The sequence below is a fragment of the Eretmochelys imbricata genome, chromosome 14 (genome assembly GCF_965152235.1).
Source record: "Eretmochelys imbricata isolate rEreImb1 chromosome 14, rEreImb1.hap1, whole genome shotgun sequence".
NCBI lineage: Eukaryota > Metazoa > Chordata > Testudines > Cheloniidae > Eretmochelys > Eretmochelys imbricata.
In genome coordinates this window covers 26,034,806-26,056,432 of record NC_135585.1, presented here as the reverse complement: position 1 = coordinate 26,056,432, position 21,627 = coordinate 26,034,806, and the positions used below count along the sequence as shown (strand labels likewise).

The window sequence follows — 21,627 nt, the reverse complement described above, 5'->3', positions numbered from 1 at the left end:
AACTAGAATGATATAAAATCAACATGATATGCATTACATTGATTAAAAGCTGGCTATGTGATCAATCTCTAAATGTAATTGTAAATGGAGAATCACTACAGAGTGGGTGTGTTTCTAGTGGGGTGCTAAAAGATTTGGTTCCTGGCCCTACACTATTTAACATTTTTATCAGTGGCCTAGAAGAAACATAAAATCATCACTCACAAGGTTTGTAGATGTCACAAAAGTTGGGGGAGTGGTAAAAAATGAAGAGGACAGGCTACTTACACAGAGTGATCTGTATCACTGTGCATAAGCAAACAATATGTGTTTTAATATGGCTAAATGTAAATGAATGCATCTAGGAAAAAAGAATGTAGACCATATTACAGGATTGGGGACTCTGTCCTTGGAAGCAATGACTCTGAAAAAGATTTGGGGGTTGTGATGGGAAATCAGCTGAACATGAGCTCCCCTTGCAGTGCTGTGGCCAAAAAGGCTAATGCAATCCTTGGATGCACGAACAGGGGAATCTGAAGCAGTAGTACAGTGTTCATTGTACCTCTGGATTTGGCACAGGTGTAACTGCTGCTGGAATGCTGTGTCCAGTTCTGATGCCACAGAAGGATGTTGATAAATTGGAGAGAGTTCAAAGAAGAGCCATGAGAATGATTAAAGGTTTAGAAAACCTGTCTTTTAGTGATAGATTCAAGGAGCTCAATCTAATTAACAAAGAGAAGGTTAAGTGCTGATCTGATCACAATCTCTAAGTAGTTACATGGGGAATAAATATTTAATGATGGGCTCTTCAATCTAGCAGAGAAAGGCAAAACATGATCCACAGGCTGGAAGTTGAATGCAGACAAATTCAGACTGGAAATAAGGCATACATTTTTAACAATGACAGCAACTAACCATGGGAACAATTTACCAAGGGTCCTGGTGGATTCTCCATCACTGGCAATTTTTAAATCAAGCATGGATGTTTTTCTAAAAGATCTGCTCTAGGAATTATTTTAGGGAGGTTCTCTGGCCTATGTTATATGGGAGTTCAGACTAGAGGATCACAGTGTTCCCTTCTGGCTTTGGAATCTATGAATTACGTGAAGGAATGGGCACTCAGCACTGGCAGCTCTTTTATCACCCCAAAATTTGTTGGCGTCCATGTGGCAAATTTTTCAAATCATTTGTTTGAGCTGAAGATGCTAGGATTTTCCTGGCTAAATGAGGTTCTGCCCTTGTTGCTTCTCTCCAAATATAAAATATGACATAGGGTATGTCTACACTACCCACCGGATCGGCCAGCAGTGATTGATCCAGCGGGGATCGATTTATCACATCTAGTCTAGACGCGATAAATGGACCCCTGAGCGCTCTCCCATCGACTCCTGTACTCCACTGCCGCGAGAGGCGCAGGCAGAGTTGATGGGGGAGTGGCAGCAGTCGACTCACCGTAGTGAAGACACCGCGGTGAGTAGGTCTAAGTACGTCGACTTCACTACGACTATTCACGTAGCTGAAGTTGCATAACTTAGATCGATCCACCCCCCTAGTGTAGACCAGGGCTTAGGTTCTCAGCTAGGGGACACAAAGAGGCATTGGGGTTGTGACCTCATTGCTAGATAGGAGGGAGTCTGAGTTAGAGAGGCAGGGGATCTAAGGCAGTCCTGGTGGGGAAAAGGAGTCTGTGAATAGAAAAAAGGTAGAGGACTCCACAGTGCAATGTCATCACAAAAAATCAGGCTTGGTATCCGTATCTTCCACTGATTCACATGCAGTAGCTAAGATAGATGGATCTGTTATTCCATAGTCCGATATCCGAACTTTAGTTATGTCTACATTAAACTTTAATGTGAGTTAACTGATTGCAAGTTAACTTGAGTTATCCAACACTGAGGTTTAGCTGGTTCAGGAAGGACAGGCAGGGAAAAAAGGGGGTGTTGCATTACACATCGAGAATATATGTATTTGTTCTGAGGTCCAGAGGAGGTGAGAGACAGACCAATTGAAAGTCTCTGGGTGAAGATAAAAAGGAGAAAAAAAATAGGGGTGATGTCATAGTAGGAGTCTATCGTGGACCACCAAATCAGGAGGAAGAGATGGATGAGGCATTTTTAGAATAACAAAAATGTTCAGTACACAAGACCTGGTAGCAATTGGGGACTTTAGCCACCCACACATTTGTTGGAAAAGTAATACATCAAAGCACGACATGTCCAATAAATTCTTGGAACTTTTTATGGGACAACTTTTTGTTTCAGAAAGCAGAGGAAGTAACCAAGGGGACAGATATTTTAGTCTTGATTCTGACCAATGGGGAGGAATTGGTTGCAAATCTGAAAGTTGAAGGCAATTTGGGTGAAAGTGATCGTGAAATGATAGATTTCATTAATCTAAGGAAAGGAAGAAGTGAGAGCACCAGAATAAGCACAATGGACTTCAAAAAAGCAGATTTTAACAAACTCAGAGAACTGGTAGGAAAAGTCCCACGGGAAGAAAATCTAAGGGATAAAGGAGTTCAGAAGAGCTGGCAGTTTCTCAAAGAGACAATATTAAAGTCACAACAGCAAACTATTCTGATGAAAAGGAAAAACAGAAAGAGGAAAGATAAAAGGCCAACAGAAGCTCTTGTCCCACAAGCATATAGGGACAAAATCAGAAAGGCTAAGGCACAAAATGAGTTTCAGCTGGAAAAAGACATAAAAGACAATAAGAGGTTCTATAAATACATTAGGAGCAAGAGAAAGCAAAGGAAGTATAGCCCCGCTACTTAGCAGGGAAGGACAGCTAACAAGGGATGACATCAAGATGGCTGAAGTGTTTAATGCCTATTTTGATTCAGTCTTCACTAAAAAATGCCCATTTTTTAAAATTCAGTCTTCACTAACACAATTAATTTTAACAAGGGGGAAGGAACAGGTTAAAGAATATTTAGATGTACTCAAGTCAGCATGGCCTGATGAAATGTATCTTGGGATACTTAGGGAAATAGTTGAAGCAATCTCAGAACTATAAGCAATTATCTTTGAGAACTCCTGGAGGGCAGGTGAGGTCCCAGAGGAATGTAGAAAGGCAAACACAGCTCCTATCTTTAAAAAGGGGAACAAAGAGGACCCAGGCATTTACAAACCAATCAGCCTAACTTCAACACCTGAAAAAATATTGGAACAAATTATGAAACAATCAGTTTGTAAGCACCTAGAGGATGATAAGGTAATAAGTAATAGCCAATATGGATTTGTCAAGAAATCATACCAAACCAACCTAATTCCGTTGACAGGGGATAGGGGATGGAGAAAAGCTGTAGGGACGATATATCTTGATTTTAGTAAGGATTTTTGACACAGTCCAGCACGATATTATCTTAAGCAAAGTGGGCAAATGTTGTCTAGAGATAAAATTACTATAAAATGGGTGCATAATTGGTTGAAAAATCAGACTCAATGGTTCTCTGTCAAGCTGGTAAAATAGTCGGGTCCCTCAGGGGTCTCTCCCTGGGTCTGGTACTATTAAACATTTTAATTAATAACTTGGAAAATGGAGTGGAGAGTATGCTTATAAAATTTGCAGATGACACCAAACTGGGAGCGGTTGCAAGCACTTTGGAAGACAGAATTAGAATTCAAAATGACCTTGACAATTTGGAGAATTGGTCTGAAATCAACAAGAAGAAATTAAATAAAGAGAAATGCAGAGTATTTCACTTGGCAGGAAAATTAAATGCACAACTACAAAATGGGGAATAACTGGCGAGGTGGTGGTACTGCTGAGAAGGATCTGGGGGTTCCAGTGGATCACAAATTTAATATGACTCAACAATGTGATGCAGTTGCAAAAAAGACTATCGTCGTTCTGGGGTGTATTAATGGGAACGTCATATTTAAAACATGGGAGAAAACTGTCCCTCTCTACTCAGCACTGAGGCCTCAGTTGGAGTACTGTGTCCAAGTTTGGGTGCCACACTTTAGGAAAGATGTGGAGAAATTGGAGAGAGTCCAGAGGAGAGCAACAAAAACGATAAGATTAGAAAACCTGACCTATGAGGAAGGTTAAAATACCTGGGCACGGTTAGTCTTGAGAAAAGAAGACTGAGTGGAGACCTGACAAGTCATCAAACATGTTAAGGGCTGTTATAAAGAAGCCGATGATCAGTTTTTCTCCACGTTCACTGAAGGTAGGACAAGAAGTAAATGGGCTTAGCAAGAGAGATTTAGGTCAGAGATTAGGAAATAGCTTCTAGCTATAAGGATAGATAAGCTCTGGAACAGGCTTCCAAGGGAATCCCCATCATTGGAGATTTTTAAGAACAGGTTAGATAAACACTTGTCAGTGATGGTCTAGGTTTACTTTATTCTGCCCAGTGCCACGGGGGTGAACTACATAACATTTCAAAGTCCCTTCCAGCCCTATATTTCTATGATTGACCTGACCTGAGGTAGAGCCACTAATGAGCATATGTCTACACAGCAATGTAAGTTTAGAGTTAGTGGGACTCAAATCATTTGACCATGTCAGAGAAACCTGGGCTTGAGCGTCTACACTGCATTTTAGGTTAAGGATTTTCTGATCTGTGCTCAAATCTAGGGCTCTGGCATCCACAGTGCAGTGCACAGACCTGAGTCAAAGTAACCCTCTCCCAGAGTGCCTGGTGCCGCCCCCCCATTGTCACTCTAGCCCTATGCATGTGCTGCACTGTGGGAAAACACTTGTGCCCACCCTGTTTCCTAACTGATGGAACTCGAGTACAGAAGGAGCACATGAGTACATAAACTGCATAAAGGAGCTCCTCGCTTAAAGTCGTCCCGGTTAACGTTGTCTCCTTCCTGATCAATTAGGGAACATGCTCCTTTAAAGTTGTGCAATGCTCCCTTCTAACGTTGTTTGGCAGTCGCCTGCTTTGTCCACTGCTTGCAGGAAGAGTAGCCCGTTGCAGCTAGCTGGTGGGTGGTTGGAACCAGCGTGGACCAGCAGCCCCCTATCAGCTCCCCGCTCCCCTAAGTTCCCTGTGCAGCAGCTACTCAGCAGGCTATCAATTGCCAGCAGTTCAGCTGTCCCTCCCCCCACTGCCATGTGCTTCTCCTGCCCTCTGCCTTGGAGCTGCTCCTCCAGACTCCTGCTTGCTGTGTGGGGGGGAGGGGAAGAAGAGAGGGGCTAATATCAGGGTATCCCCCCTGCTCCTGCACCCCGCGTATCCCATCTTCCATAGAGCAGCGGGGACACACGGAGAGAGGGAGCTGCTGCCTTAGGCAGCAACTGCGGTTGGGTCTCAGCTTGCTGATCTAATTAACAAGGCAGTGTACTTCTGACCCCATTCTTCATATTTAAAGGGAAAATGTGCATCTCTATCTCTCAAACACACACAGGGTGTGGGTCTCTGTCTCTGTCTGCCCTCTCTCCTTTCCTGTTGCCATGTAGAGTGTGAGAGTTAACCCTTGAGGGCTCAGCCAATTGCTAGTTCATCATTTAACAGTAAGGCATTCCCTGGGAAATATCCCACCCTCTGACTCCTCCACCTCAACCAAGCTTCACAATCATCATCACTGTCTATCAGTATTGTTTGTTTAAAACTTATACTCTGTGTGTGTGTGTGTGTGTATATATATATATATAATATAGTTTTTGTCTGGTGAAAAAAATTTCCCTGGAACCTATCCTCCTCATTTACATTAAGTCTTATGGGGAAATTGGATTCGCTTAACATCGTTTTGCTTAAAGTCACATTTTTCAGGAACATAACTACAACGTTAAGTGAGAAGTTCCTGTAATTAGTTCTTTTGGTGGCTGTGTCAGTAGAAAGCTTTATACTGAACTACCATCTAATCCAAGGCTTCTCAAACTGTGTGTTGGGACTCCAAAGTGGGTCGGGACCCCATTTTAATGGGGTCACAAGGCTGGTGTTGGCCCTGGGCCCCAGCAAGTCTGAAGCCCAAGCCCAAGCCCCACCTCCCAGGGCTGAAGCCCAAACCCCACCACCCAGGGCTAAGATTACATGTCCCCCACCCAGGGCAGAAGCCCTTGGGCTTCAGTTTTGGCCCCCCTACCTGGGGTGGTGGGGCTTGGGCAGGCGCAGTCTTTGGTCCCCACTCCTAGGGTCGTGCAGTAATTTTTGTTGTCAGAAGGGGGTCATGATGCAATGAAGTTTGAGACCCGCTGATCTGATCTGAGAATCAGGCTCTCCCCCTCTACGCTGAGTCACATTGGCAGGAAAATGCCCATGTGCACCTGTTTTGAGGATAATTAGGACATCAGTCTCCAGGGCTGCCGAACTATTAAAATGAAACTTTTCAACTTTTAATTTTTAAATGAAATTTTTAAATGTTCAGTGAATGTGTTTTTGGTTAGTTGGGTTTTTATTTATTTTTGTCTGTTAGTTTTGACATTTGACATAAAATGTAGGTTTCAGAGGAAAAAGACACATACACCCCAGCCTGGCTGCTGCCAGCTGCGGAGTGATGAAAAGCATCCCCAGTACTTGGGGTGCAGTGTGCTCCAGCACCCCCAGGAATACCTTATCCCTGCCCCGGCCGTACCCCAGGGGGGTGGGAGGGCAGGGCATGGATAAGTGATCCCTGGGAGGCTGTAGGGAAGTTTTAGGCTGGCTCCCACTCACCACCCTGACAGTGCACATTGGCTAGGCATTTCTGAACACGCAGCACCAGGAAGAGCAGGGGCCCCCGGGAACAAGGGACAGAGAACAGAGTGGGACAAAGCGGCTGCCGTGCAGGGAGCAGGAGCAGCTGAGGTCATCCCTTCTATCACCATGCTGAGCCGGGAGCTCCGCTGCTCCCCGCCCCTGCAGGGAAGCTGCTTAGTCCCCATTCTGCTCTCTTGCCCTCCCTGCCTTCCCTAAGTCTGCATATGCAGGGGTGCCCCGGCAGTGTGCACCAAAATCTGGCTGTACGCTTGTCACCAGGAAGCAGCTTTCTTTGCAAAAAGCTTGTTCTGATCAGTCTCCATTGAAAACTCTGCAAGATCTCTGGTAGTGTGTGTGCAGACTGGTGGTGTTCAGCAGACAATGAGTTAATGCTGATCTGAGTGCTGGGTGCAGGCTGTTTGCAAAGGGAGGTGTGGCTTCGATTTGCAATAGAGTGCAATAGACAGCACTGCAGATTGTTGGCATAGAGAGGACTAAGGAAGTTGCCCCAAGGAACTCTGGGATACATCTGGAAGACTTCTGGGGCTGTGTGCACACAAGAAAGCAATAAAGCTCGGACCTTAGATCCCAGCTTAACAGTGGCTCGGACCCTCCAGCCCTGCAGGGTCCTGGGACCCTAGGTTTGAGCCCTAGATTAATAAAACTGGTTTGTGGATGCAAGGGGAGTTAGGCTTGAGTCTGGGCTCAAGCTCATGCTTACATTGCTGTGTAGACATATCTTTAGACTGCTTGCCTCAGATAACTTTTGAATCAGGATTTTAGGAAAAGCAGTGAAATACTCTCACATCTTACTTTGCAAAACTCTGTCACTTACATTGACCTCTGAAGAAGAACCCTTCAGTCCCTCGTGCACACATAACTTGTTTCTGAGGTAGGGGAGCCTAAACTCCCCCATCAACTAGTCTTTGTGCCTTTTTTATTTTCCCCTTGTACTGTATAGAGAACAAGAGGGGGAGGGAGCAGGATGATGACAGAGAGTGAGAATTCCTTGTGATTATATGTAACGCAATGTTTACGGGGAGCTCTTGCCTCCCAGTCTTAAAAGGAATTGCTGGAATGTTTAGGGGCTGCTGAGGTACCTGGGGTTGAAGAGTACTCAGTAGGGCAGATCCAAAAGAGGCAGACACCAGAAACCTCAGAGATCCCCAAATCATATGAACTAAAGGAGTTTCCTGCAGGACTGAGGGAAGCATGAGATCCACCCAGGAGTGAGAATCCTGTGACGTGCATCTTTAAGGAAGCAGAATTACCTGCATTATTTATCCCAGGCAAAAAAAAATTCATTAAAATGGAAATAAGGGTGAGAGTACATATCAGTAATTGAGAGTATAATTAGCACCCTACGAAATTCACAGTCCATTTTGGTCAATTTCACAGTCATAGGATTTTTAAAATAGCTAATTTCATTATTTCAGCTATTTAAATCTGAAATTTCAAGATTTTGTAATTTTAGGGGTCCTGACCCAAAATGGAGTTGTGGGGGGGATCACAGGATTATTGTAGAAGGGGTTACGGTACTGATATCTTTACTTATCTGCTGCTGCTGGCGGCAGCACTGCCTTCAGAGCTGGGCAGCTGGAGAGCAGCAGCTGCTGGTCAGGAGCCCAGCTCTGAAGGCAGAGCTGCTGCCAGCAGCAGTGCAGAAGTAAGAATAGCATGGTATGGTATTACCACCCTTTCTTCTGCGTTGCTGCTTGCAGAGCTGGGCCCTCAGTTAGCAGTCGCCACGCTCTGGCTGCCCACTCTGAAGGCAGCAATGCAGAAGTAAGGGTGGCTTGGTATGGTATTGCCATCCTTACTTCTCCGCTGCTGCTGGAAAGGTGCTGCCTTCAGAGCTGGGTGCCTGGCCAACAGCTGCCGCTCTCTGGCCACTCAGCTCTGCAGGCAACACAGAAGTAAGGGTGGCAATACCATGACCCCCCTAAAATAACCTTGTGACCTCCCTGCAACTTCCTTTTGGCTCAGGACACCCAATTTGAGAAACGTTTGTCTCCCTTGTGAAATCTGTATAGTATAGGGTAAAAGCACACAGAAGACCAGATTTCATGGCAGGGTGTCCAGATTTCACAGTCTGTGATGCATTTTTCATGGCTGTGAATTTGGTAGGGCCCTATGTATAATAAATTACAGGGCTGTTGTAATTATCCCCAAACCAAGTATTATAAAACTAGGAAATTCAGAGTTAATGTTAAACTTTTAAAAAATCCTACCACATTATGGTATGGAAATGCAGTGAGGGCACCCAACCAATATGATTCTACCCTGTAGTGACACAATGAAAACAGCAAAATGATTTATATGTAAATAAAGAGTGAAATGCCTTTTCCCTTCCAGTAACTTTGGCAGTAGTCTAACTCCCTTTCTAGCCGCCAAGCATCAAACTTAACAGTTGACAGATGTATGGTTATCTTGAGCAGCTGACCAATTTCCTGCTTGTTTTTCCAACAGCATGTTATTAAACCAAACCAACATATTTGTACAGTAAACTTCCCAATAACTGGTCACAATACACTATGCATAAAGTATTACAGACCAACCATACTTCTACCACAGCTAAATCTTCAGTCTATGCCACCTCTTGCCACAAAGGGGAGCCATGAGAGGGGAACCAACATGGCTTAGAATGCTTGCACTTGTCCTGGGTGCTTGGAAGTGCGTACTTTGCAACAAGGTAGAAACTTTTCCCCTTCTCTGGGAGCCCACTATCCCCTCAAATCCAATTTTATGTATAGTTATGGTGACTCCCCATGAGTCACCAGGAACTATGGATTGGTAGCCTATGCAAATGAAGCTTTCTATGGCCACAACTTCTCTTTTCATCAAAAGGATTAGAGACCCCTTTCCCCTCTGTAGCTTCTGGCCATAAGTCTTACACTGATTATTCCGAATCCCCTCCAGTCCCAAGCATTTGCCAATTTTCTATTTAAAGAAGTCAGCACAATCCTTTGCAAGGAGCAGGGAAGGGGGACAGGGTGAAAGTGGGAGGCTAACAAGGAAGGAGTCAAAGACAGCAAATAATGCATGAAGATTTTTTCATGGGGTGCAGTGAGGGACAGGAAATGTTTGGCCAGGGAGATGGTGGAGCTGAAGGAGAGAAAAAACTGGTAGGGGAGGAAGTCAGCGTAGTCACAGGGACTCTTCCAGCCAGGTCTGCCGCTTTATGGGATTTCCCCATGGACCAAAGTGTTCCAGGGTCTTCTAAGAGTCATCAAGGAGCCTAGCTTATGGGGAAATTCCCACCAGACCTGCAGTAGCATCACCAACTCTTGTTACATTTGTGGGGCAACAGGATTGGTCATTGCTGGATCCCATCTGTGATGAGACAAGGACCTCCATCCCTCTAGCAAATTTTACATGCTGATTGGCTGCCTCCCCCACTAGCCCACGTCCTGTGGGTGAGCAACCAATCAGATCTGCTGCGGACAGAGCTCCCCCTTCCCTCAGCAGCCAGAGCTGTCCTCACAGGAGAGGAGGGGGAGATAAAGAACGCAGCTGCTCTGGGCAGCCCTGCCCCCCTCCCTGTGAGGAATAGGGATGGGACGGTTCCTCTTCCCCTCTCCCTGCCTTGCAGCTCCTGCCTGGACCGGGGCAGAGGGGCTCCTGGAGTCCCCAAGTCTGGAACAGGGAGAGGGAACCCTGCTGCAGCCCCCAGACCTGGGGGGGGCAGGGCAAAGAGCCCCCGGAGGAGCAGAGAGGGGCTGTGGGGGATGAACTCCTGGGGGTTCAGGGGGGAAGCTGCAGGGGGGGAACATTCATTGTTCGGCAGGATGGGCAGATTAGGGTGAGAACTCCTGCAGCAGGGGCCAAAATCCCCTCCCCAGTGCAGCTGGGGGCACTGGCAGCACTGATTATCACTTCCCCCCCCCCCCCCCGGGGGAGGGCATGGGAGCACCCAGCACACAACAGACCAAATACACAGTGTCAGCACTGTGAACGGCTCAGGGATTGGGGCTGACTCATGATTTCTGATCTCTTGTGGCCCACAGTGCTGTGGCACTGTTCCCCCGACCCAGAAGGGAAGGGCAGGCAGAGCCAGCTGCAGCAGGCAGCGCTTGCCCCTGCCAGGAAATGTCAGATGGGGATAGGCGAGGAGAGCTGATTGGTCCGTACCATTATCAATGGGGGGTGGGGCATGGGGAGAGGAGCTGAAAAAGGTCACTTTAGGACTTGCTGTGCTCCCTTCCCCTCCCTCCCATCATGGGACAAGTGTGTACCTCTGCCCACCCCCACTCCACAGAAGGGAAGCAGAAGGCATGTGCATGGCTGATCTGCTCAGTTCTTTCTGTGCCTGCTCTCCCCCTTGGTGATAAGAACAGGTTGGCCCAGCACTCCTGCACCCATGCCCCAACCTAAGAGGGGAGTCACAAGGGCCCTGTTGGTGCTGCTCTGGTTTGGGAGGGGAGGGGACACCCCTGGCAAGGAACTACTTCCCCCAGGCAGTGAGTAAGGGGAAAAGCACAAAGTGAAATGCTGACGTTCCAGGGGCTGAGGGGCAGTGAGAGGTCAGGGGAGCAAGTTGCAGAAAAGGTGATGGCCCTTGCCTCATGGCCAGGAAGGGAAGTAAGTGTCCCCAGCTAATCAGTTGAGTCCAGGCCTCCCACTGCTACAATTGATCATTCTTCCACCTTACCTCATTGTCCCTCCGTCAGCTCCTTCTTTTCTCCCTTCCTGCAGCTCCCTTAGCAGTGGAGGAAGAGAATGCTGGGAGTGAGTTAATAATAATACCCAAGTCTTAAATAGCGGTTTTCAGCAATAGATCTCAAAGTGCTTTGCAAAGGAGGATAGTATAGTTATCCCTCTTTTATAAATGGGGGATGGAAATACAGAGAGATGCACTGGCTTGCCCACAATCACCCAAGGAAAGAGTTGGAACTAGAACACAGGTCTCCTGAGTCCCAGTCCAGTGCTCTAGTCACTAGGCCACACCGTTGTCCCATGATAGGGCTATGGTTTAACAAGGCATACTTTAGAGTGAGTGAAGGGTGTTGGAGTCAGAGAAGAGAGAACAAATAACAATGGAATTAAGTAAAGAATGAAAGAGTTGGGAAAAAGGGCTGAGGTTGGCAGAGAAGTAATGGATATCACTAGATTGGATGTTATGGAAGGCCTCATGGAAAGGGATGCTAAACAGGCAGTAACAGTGAAGGAATTCAGATATACCAGTTTCTGATGAAAACAAAGTTTAGTGGCCATTTTGAGTGTGGCAGAGAACATAGGTGAAGATCATAAGAGCAGACAAGGACAAGGAATCAGGCATTTCATGGTTTGGGTCAGACAGGGTGTCAACACGGATGGGAGACTAAGAGAGGAAAAGGGAGAACTAGAAAGAAGGCATCTGGGGAGAAATAAAGGGGGAGTAGGTGACAGCTATATGGAGAGTAGTCCCAAAGAAATGAAGGAAGAGATGGCGCAAGGGGCTGGAAGTGTAGGGCGGGAGGGGAGGAGAGGAGAGGAGTCTGACATCCATATAGTGGCCCTTAGGGGGTGACATGTGGTGTGTGTGAAAAAATGAGAGTGCAGCTGCAGAGGTAGTGTGTGTGGGATGTGTGTGAGGTAGGTTTCCAGCAGTGCTAGGAGATGGAGGGAGCAGGGAAGGAATAGGTGGTGGATGACAGTGACCTTCCTTGGCCATTCCAGAGGTAGCAGGAGACTGGGAAGAGAAAGGGGTAACAAGAAGGGCAGGGATAGAGAGGGAATATATGGAACCTAAGAGGTGAGTGGGTTGATGAATTACAAGGTAAGCAGCTTCCTCTCTTCGTCCTCGGGAGTGACTTGGTCCAGAAGTCCTCTTGGACCATAACCTAGTGTGAAACCCTCAGAGTCGGGGCTGCAGAGGAATCAGCCATGTCCAGTTGTGCGAATCTCTTGCCCCAGGGGACGAGACCACTTGCAGCCAAGACACTAATAAGCGACCCTGGGCTAGAATCTGGCCAGGAGATTCTCCCTTCCTTGCGAAGGCAGTAGCAGGGCTCGGGCTCGCTGGACACGGAGGAAGCCCAGACGCGCTGGCCGCAGATCCCTTTCGGGGGCTCAGCGAACTCCCGCTGCCAGGGAGACGGACGGGCCGACTCAGCGCCTGCCCGGCACCCGGCTCTAGGTGTCCTGCGTGGGACTGGGAGGGGTTAAGCCGGCAGCCCCAGCCCGGGGGACGGACAGGCGGACGGGCAGGCTCAGGCGCCTGCTATACGGAGTCGGGGCTCTAGGTGTCCTGCCTGGGAGGGTCCCTGCTGCATTGCAGCCTCCGCGCTGCTCCGTGTCTGGCGCGCACAATGGCGACTCCCAGCCCCAGCAGCGGCTCCGGCTCCGGCTCCAGCAGCGGGAGCAGCACTCCGGGCTCCCAGGCGCACACGGCGGTCAGCAGCATGCAGGGTGAGCGACCCCCGCGCCAGGCCCCGCCCGCTCGGTCCCATCGCAACGGCGCGCCCGGCCCGGGCTCCCCACCTCGGCCCGGCCGCTTCCGGGCCGCCCTCGTCGGTCCGGTGGGGCCGGCAGCTCGGGTCTGGCTAGGCCCCGGCTCGGCCGGGCGCTCCCTTGCTCAGCGGCGGGAGGCGGGCCCGGACTCGGGCCCGCCGAACCGCGATGGCCTGTGAGGCGAGGGCCGGGGCGCCGCGCAGCCCTCGCGACGGGCGCCCGGCCAGCGGCCCCGAGAGGGAAGCGTCCGACTCCCGCCCTGGGCCCGCGCTCCGGGCCGAGAGGCCTCAGGTGCTGCGGCGGCCATGAGCCCGGGATTGCGCGGAGGGGGGCGGCAGGCTGGGGGAAGGGCCCGAGCGTGTGTAGGGGGAGGGATGGGGGACGGGAGTGTGCCCGTAGTGTGTGTGTGTGTGTGTGTGTATGGGGGAGGGGACGGGAGTGTGCCCGCAGTGTGTGTGCGCGTGTGGATGTATGCCCACAGGGGCAATGGGGGGCGAGTGTGTCCGCAGAGTGCGGGTGTGAGTGTGCCCTCAGGGTGCGGGGGTGTGTGGGGGGCGTACGGGGGTGTGTGTGCGTTCACAGGGTGAGTGACTGTGAGGGGGGGTGTGAGTGTGCCCGCAGGGTGCGGGTGTGTGTGTGTTTGGCACAAGTGTGCAAATGTGTGCACAGGGTACATGAGTGTGTGTATGGGGGTCACGAGTGTGTCTGCGGTGTGTGGATGTATGCCCACAGGGTGGGGGAATGTGCCTGTAGGGTGCAAGCGTGTGTGGGGGGCGCAAGTGTGCCCACAGGGTGCGCATGCAGATGTGTGCGTAAGTGTGCCCATGGTGCGCGTGCATGAGTACGGGGGTGCAAGTGTGCCTGCCAGGTGCGGGGGGGTGCAAGTTTGCCTGCTGTGTGAATGTGTGTGTGTGTGTGCAGGGGCATACTCGAGTGTGCCCGCAGTGTGTGTGTCAGAGGGAAGACTGAGGTGAGTGTGCCAGAAGCATTGAAGGGGGAGTCAGTCTGGGGGCGGGGTGGCTGAGTGTGCTGGGGGTTGTGCCGGTGTGCTGTTTTCCCTAGGTCTAGGGGTGTTTGAGTGCGCAGGGGGTGCTCCCTACCTGTGTTTGGTGACTGCTTTGGGAAGTGTTGGGGGGGGGGGGAAAGCGGGTCCAGATGCCTGTGCTGGCAGTGCTGTGCTATTCAGTGACTGCATACCACCTCCACTTGCCTTCTACACATTAGTGACTAGCAGAGAAAATGCTGTTTTTACCATGTAAATCTGAGCTGATGTTGGAGCCTTGTCTCCTATTCTGAGAGGTGGTGCTCAAGGCTCAGAAATACACGCTTAATGTAGCTTGAAAGCTGTTACATATGTTTGAACATACTCCTCTTTAGGGGCAACTAGATCCTGCTAGTGGTGTTTTGACTGTCTCTGAAGATCTCTAAACCAGTGCTACTCAAAGTGGTGGTCTGTGGACTGGTGCTGGTCCGCGAGCCATCGGCTGCCAATCTGCGCACACATTGGAAAAAAAAATTGCACGTCCCCCACATCAGATAGCTTGAGAAGCACTGCTCTAAACAATAAGAAAGTAGCCATTCTTCTTGGGAAGGCATTCACTTCTCATTTCAGACTCCTATCCTTTTATTCAGTAACTACATGAATAGCAAATAGGCTCTTGATTTTTGTTTTAAGCATGAATGTGCAGGTTAGACGTGGCACATAGATCCTTTCCCATAGTTCTGCTGCAGCAGGTTATTTTGATGTAGGACCTGCATTTTCCTCCCACTAACACATGTAAGCTCTGCAGCTGAAGAGTCATTGAGTTAAAGTATATAAACAAGTGAACATTTGCCAAAGGTAGGCAAGTTTTAGTCTGGATTTTATTCAGGTTGACCCTCTCTAGTACGACACCCTTGGGACCTGACCAGTACCGAATCAGAGAATTAGCCAAACCATGGGAGGTTAATGCAGAGTGCCAGTGGGTCTCCGTAGGTGCGGGAAGTAGGGATGCGGGGGGTGCTGTAGCACCCCCAGGCTTTGCACCCAGCAGGACCCCTGCTCAGGGGTCTCGCGGCCGCCTGGGGTGCTGACCCCCCGCCTGGGGTCCCAGCTGCTGGCCCCACATCCTCCCCCTCCCTCCCGGAGCTTGAACGCCGCGAATCAGCTGTTCGTGGCGCTCCGGAAGCACTGGGAGGGAGGAGCAGGAGTTGGTAAGCATGGGCACGCGAGAGACGGGGGGGAGGGTTACAGAGGGGGGAGCTTGGTGCTGGTAGATGCTCCGCGCCCACTAATTTTTCCCCGTGGATGCTCCAGCCCTGGAGCACCCATGGAGTTGGCGCCTATGCTGGACCACAGGTATTGCTGGACCAGGGAGTGCAGGATTAGAGAGGTTTAACCTGTACCTTATTAGATCAGTGTTCTGTCTCCTTCTTAAATATTTCTTGTGGCAAGTGACTCATCCCAGTCTGGCTGTTCTTTGCCCACCATTCTGGGCAAAGGTTTAAACTGGGATCTCCCAGAATGTTCGGTTGATCTGATGCAGAGCATGAGGCTTTTCTTTTCTTGTGTTAGTTTAGGCTGCAGTTATTTCCTGTAGAATTTCCAGTGGCATGTGTGCTGCACAAACGCTGTGGCTGGAAGGGAAAAATGGGCATACATTTTGCCCCTCCATGAGTATAGTTGGAAACTAGTACTGGGAGAAGCCAGGCTCAATGCATCCCTCCTTTTCCAACACAAGGGCTCAGAAAACAAGGTCTAATTGTGGGTACAGTTTTATTTAGAAACTGGTTTCTTAATAAAAAGCCAGATAAAGAATAGGTCGTCAGTTGACCTAAGAACTGTAACCCTAGTAAACTGAACATTGTAAGTGCTGACTTGTAGCCTCTGCCCAAATGTCACTTTCCCGAGGGCATGTCCAGACTAGGCAAATAGGTTGTGTTTTAAGATATTAGCTAACATGCTTTAAGTAATGTGTATTTACACACCACTTAGTATCTAGTGGGCACAAAGGCAGTGACGTTTAAAAACCTTAGCTGATCGTGGTAAATGTTGAGGTCTCTTTATGGTTGACCATAGCCCATTAATATGTTCTTAAACACAACCTTTCTGCACTAGGTACAAAATTGTGTTTAAATTTGCATTATCTAACGTTTTGAAACACAACCTATTTTGTAGCCCCAAGTTTGTTTCTGGATAGATACTGCAGTGTCTTGTTGTGTGTTAATTCAGTAACAAACCAAATGGAAACTGATATAGTTAAATTAGTGTAATTTCTGTGAGTAAACAAGACTTATGTCACACTTTATCAGCCAGTCTCTTGCTGGATTGGGGAGGAACAGTTCTGATTTGGCTCCTAGTGATTACATCCCCATTCACTGAGCTGTTCTTTATTTCTTGATCCCTCTTGTTTCTTTTGTCTGTTACCTTAATATTTGCTTTGGGAAAATAGACTAAGAATACTTCAATCATCAACTTATGGTTAAAATATTAGTCTCTTATTTTGGTTGTGGCTAACATTTCAGCTTTTCATAGTGTTACTGTAGGGTAAGGTAGCAGGTCTTTTTGTTAATGTTTGAGGGTTACAATTTTTTTTTTTGCTCTACCCCTAGCAAAAATTAGAGACTTGGGCAATGTCTACACTATAAAGTTAAGTTGACTTAAGTTAGGTTGACATATAGCCACCGTTGTAATTAAACTGCTGTTGCATGTCCTTTTTTCTGAGGAGTGTGTTCACAGTGGCAGCTCTTGCATTGACACAGAGAGCAGTGCACCTTGGGTAGCTATCACACTGTGCAACTTGCCACCATCTGCCCCAGGGTGTTTTGGGAAGGGTTTGCAATGCCTCAGGGGGGCAGTTTCAGTATCCCATGATATAGTTTTCTCTGTCCCATCATTCCATGGGCTTCCTAGTATATTTAATGCCACTTTCAACAGCCCCGGTAACTTGTGCATCCGCCATCTCTCTTAGAAAGCATGGATCCTGCACTGCTCTCCAGTACTGTGGTGAGCATTATGAACACAACACACCTGATCCTGCAGTATTTTATGAGTTGAATGTCTGATGACGATGCCTTGGTGTCTGGCTTACAGTGTGCCATGGAAAGAAACAATTCAAGATTGCTGTTAGCATTCACGGAGCAGCTGCACGTGGTAGACCGTCAGTTCTGGGCTCGAGAAACAAGCACTGAGTGGTGTGATTGCATCATTATGCAGGTATGAGATGGTGAGCAATGGCTGCAGAACTTCTGGATGTGCAAAACCACCTTCCTGGAACTATGTGCAGAGCTCACCTCTGCCCTCCGGCGCAAGGACACCAAAATGAGAGCTGCATTCATGGAGGAGAAGCGAGTGGCAATTGCTAGGTGGAAGCTGGCAATGCCACGCTGCTACCGATCAGTTGCAATCAGTTTGCAGTTGGGAAATCCACAGTTGAGGGTTGCTGTGATGCAAGTTTGCAGGGCCATTAATTGCCTTCTGCTATGAAGGACTGTGACTTTGGGTAATGTACGTGAAATAGTGGATAGCTTTGCAGCAGTGGGATTCCCTAACTGTGGTGGGGCGATAGATGGCATGCATATCCCTATTTTGGCACCAGACAACCTTTTCACGGAGTACTTCAACAGAAAGGGCTACTTTTCTCTGGTATTGCGAGCGCTGTGGATCACTGGGGTCATTTCACCGACATCAACATGGGCTGGTCAGAGAAAGTGCATGATGCATGTATCTTTAGAAACACAGGCCTGTACAGAAAGCTGCAAGCAGGGACTTTCTTTCCAGACCAGAGGATTACCACTGGGGATGTGGAAATGCAAATAGTAATCCTGGGAGACCCAATCTACCCCTAGCTGCTGTGGCTCATGAGGCTGTACACCGGCATGCCTGACAGCAAGAAGGAGTGCTTCAACAACAGGGGCAGCAGGTGCAGAATGACTGTTGAATGTGCATTTGGCTGCTTAAAGGTGCTGTCTCCTGGTGCTGTCTCCTCAGGAGGTTAGACCTCAGTGAGGGCAATATCCCCATGGTCATAGCTGCCTACTGTGAGCTTCATAATATCTGTGAAGCAAAGGGGGAGAAGTTTCCCCATGGGTGCGGTCTGGAAGTTGAACAGCTGTCTGCTGATTTTGAGCAGCCAGATACCAGGGCTCTCAGAGGGGCTCAACAGGGATCTATTCGGAACAGGGAGGCTTTGAAGGAGCATTTCAACAATGAGCCACAGTAATGTGTGAAGCAGAAATCAGCTGAGCCTGGAATTGGGTTTTTTTGACTGTGGTAGGAACCTTGTAATGATTGCTTTCTGTGCTATAACAATGCAAATGAATCTATTGCTACTATCTCTGAATGTTAGCAGCAGTCACCATGTGTTGGAGAATAATAAAGATTCATTCACTTTCCACACCTATGGAAACATACCTATGTCATGCTGAGGTAAACTTCATACACACAGTATCTTTGAAGGAGAAGGGACAGTGAATTCACAAGCACATATGCCAATGAGGCTCTCTCGCGGCTGGCTGTATGTCTAGCTGTCGTGTGTAATCTCCTGCGTGGTGGAGTGCCTGGTGTACTGTTGCAGCAATGGAAGATACATGGAACATGTGTGGAGAGTGTAGGGAGGTCATGGAATGCAGTTCTCTGAGCTGCAGAGGGAGGTGAGCACGGATGTGTTCAGCCTGAAGTTCAACCAGAGATTGCAGCATATCTGTTTGTTCCCCGAGCAGTGTTATCATCTGTTCCTGGCCCTGCTTCCTTTCCTCAGTATCCCTCCACATGTTCTCATTGATTGTCTCTCTCCAAGCTCTTGGCTCGCAATCCGAAGCACCAGAGGATTGCAACACCTTGAACATGTCTTCCTTAGACCTCTTCTTTCTCCTCCTTATCTGGCCGAGCTGCTCCGCCAGTGTGCATGAGGAGACTCTCAAGGCCACATCTGCAACTGCTAAAGAAACAATGGACAGAGGTCCTATTTTCAGTGCACTTGCACCGCTTGATCCAAACAAGTTACAAGCACAACTTTCTCACGTTCCCTTATGAGTCATAGAGCTCGGTGGCAGCCTCAGCCAAGCCCAGAGTGAAGTGGGTGAGTTGGAACAAAGGGCAGGAGGTAGCACTGGGTTATCAGTACAAGTGCATAGGACTATTGTACTGAATGCTGGCACTGTTTTCCAAAGGCAGAGGTAATTGTAACTGATATCTCACTCCTGAAGGTAAGCAAGGCTGCAAGGGAGCACTTCCTGCATGAGTGTGGCTGCAGCCTGGATCCGTATGCTGCTAGCTTGTGTGCTGCAATGGTGTCATCTGAAGTAATTGCCCAGTGGTGTGACAAAGTGGCCTACCGCAGAGGAAGAAACAACAAATCTTCGGCAGAGGATTGCAGATTATCTCTAAGAAAGTTTCCTGGAGATCTCTGTGGAGGATTCATGGGACATCCCAGTGTGCATAAAGAAATTTTTCTGACGGGGCCCCTCTGTCTAGCTCTACAGGGCAATGAGAAGCAGATAGCAACTCTACCTGTATTGGTTATTTCACTACCTTTTGTAGCCTGATTAAAAAAAGCATTACATGAGTAGATGTGTCCCTAAGGTATGGAAGCAAACTGAGTACACACCAGAGCTTCCGTCGCCTGCATCAGGCTCAGCTCACTGGACTGCAGGGAGTGGCTAGATTGCTCTGGGATCAAAAAGCGGTCCTGGCTCCCCACTTCACCAGATCTCCCTGTTGCTTGTCTCCCATCCTCCTTCACTTCCTTGTCCAGCATGTTTTCCTCGAGGTTCCCTCTGGTGGCCAGTGAATCCAGCCCCTGCCCCCCCCCCCCCCCGAAGTAGCCACAGGGCTCTTGGTGATGGAGGTGGGGTCGCCGCTGAGGATGGCATGCAGCTCCTGGTAGAAGCGGCATATCTGTGGCTCTACACCAGAGCGACTATTTGCTGCCCTTGCATTCTGGTATGTCTACCTGAGCTCCTTGAGTTTTACACGGCACTGCTGCGTGTCCCAGGCATAGCCTTTGTCCTCCATGGCCCGAGTGATCTGGCCTTAGATATCAAAGTTCCTGCTGCTGGAGTGGAACTGTGACTGCACAGCCTCCTCTCCCCACAGACCCAGTAGATCCACCACTTTCGTTGTACTCCAGGCAGGAGCGCATTTGCTGCGTGGAGCTGGCCTGGTCAGTTGCTATGTTAGCTCACATGCCAAGCAGACAGGAAAAGCAGTTTCAGAACTTCCCCAGGGTTTTAAAAGGGAAGGGGTTCATACCTGTGTACCTGGCTGCAGGGAAGCAGAGCGGTCACGATGGGCATTGGAGCACACCTTCTGGAGACCACTTAGGTTGACGCAAGCAATGCAGTGTCTATACCAACACTGTGTCGCTCTAATTATGTCGCCATAAGCGTTACGCCTCTTGTCAAGGTGGTTTTATTAAGTCGGTTAGCAGGCGTGTGACAGTGGCGGGAAGAGCATGGTAGTGTGTACATCTCCATAGTTAGGATGATGTAAGCTGCCTTGTGTCGACTTAACTTTGTAGTGTAGACAAGCCCTTGTTTAAAAAAATCACTGTCTTTCAGTGCAGTTGGTGTTTTTAAAGTTAAAACCTTTTAAAGTTTTAAACCTTTGAAAAATCCTTTTTGCATTAGCAGCATTTCCGACTGCTTCAGACTGAGACTATACTGTTTTCATACAGAGGAAACGCTGTAATAAAATACTATTTGCCTTGTTTTTTGAAACCTTGCATTGATTTTATTTACAGCAAAAAAATATAAATGATAGCTCTCCTTGTGATGGTGGCAATAGGGCAGAAGCAAGAACTGCTCTTTTTCTGCATGGGTGTGTCGGGGCTTGTCTGCACTTAAAATGCTGCACCACTTCAGTGATGACATTACTTACTGTGTTTACCCACACTCAGCTGTTGTGTGTATACCTTTTTTCTTAGTGAAGGCAGGGTCCAAATGTGTTAGCTTGTGTTCAGAGCTGTTAAGAGGGCTTTCCAATTGTTATGTTAACTTGATTGAACTCATGAATGAAAAATACACTCTTTTTGCCTGTGCAGACAGGGCCATCTAAAGAAACAAGTTGAATGGAGAAAGTCTCCCTTCTTTTCCTCTATGTAATTTTCAAAAGTAAGTTTGGTGGAAACACACTTACAATCACATTTTGTTTATAGTTCCTATATGTGTGGAATATGGAGGGCTTGGGAGACATGATTGTAGTTGGAATGGGAATTTAATATCTATATGGGATTTATAGAGAAGAGAACTTGCTTATGTTTAAAATAAAGCCCACAAAATATCGAACTAAAGCAGACTTTTAATGTCTACTGCTTTTGGAGTTCACAAGTTTTCTATGGATTTGGGTTTGATAAGATATCTGTTTTTTAAACAAAACTTGAAATTTGTGCTAAATTTCAAATAAAGTGTGCCTCACTAAAAAGTGAAATTAAAAGAGAAAAAGAAACTGTCCAGTCTGTTGGCATTTTGCTCATCCTGGCAATGCAGGAAGCAAACAGCACCAATGGCAAAAATTCATCAGGTTTTCAATGAGGCGATGCTTTGTTATAGAGTTGTTTTAGTTTCAATCTTTGGAGCACCCCCTCGTGGTGTGAATGTTGTGT

General features: G+C 48.1%; 1 protein-coding gene across 10 annotated transcripts in view; it reads left to right on the top strand.

Annotated features, from left to right (window-relative positions):
• Nucleotides 1-12,804: 12,804 nt before the first annotated feature.
• The window catches only part of MAP2K4 (mitogen-activated protein kinase kinase 4), a 168,017-nt gene continuing 159,194 nt past the window's right edge, over nucleotides 12,805-21,627 (top strand). For 2 of the 10 annotated variants that reach the window (XM_077833812.1, XM_077833808.1), the window contains exon 1: nucleotides 12,805-13,003. In XM_077833812.1, the coding sequence (XP_077689938.1) occupies nucleotides 12,904-13,003 (100 nt within the window). In that variant the 5' untranslated portion in view covers nucleotides 12,805-12,903. The remainder of the gene's footprint in view (nucleotides 13,004-21,627) is intronic. The other 8 variants (XM_077833810.1, XM_077833809.1, XM_077833813.1 and 5 more) reach the window with 7 other exon arrangements.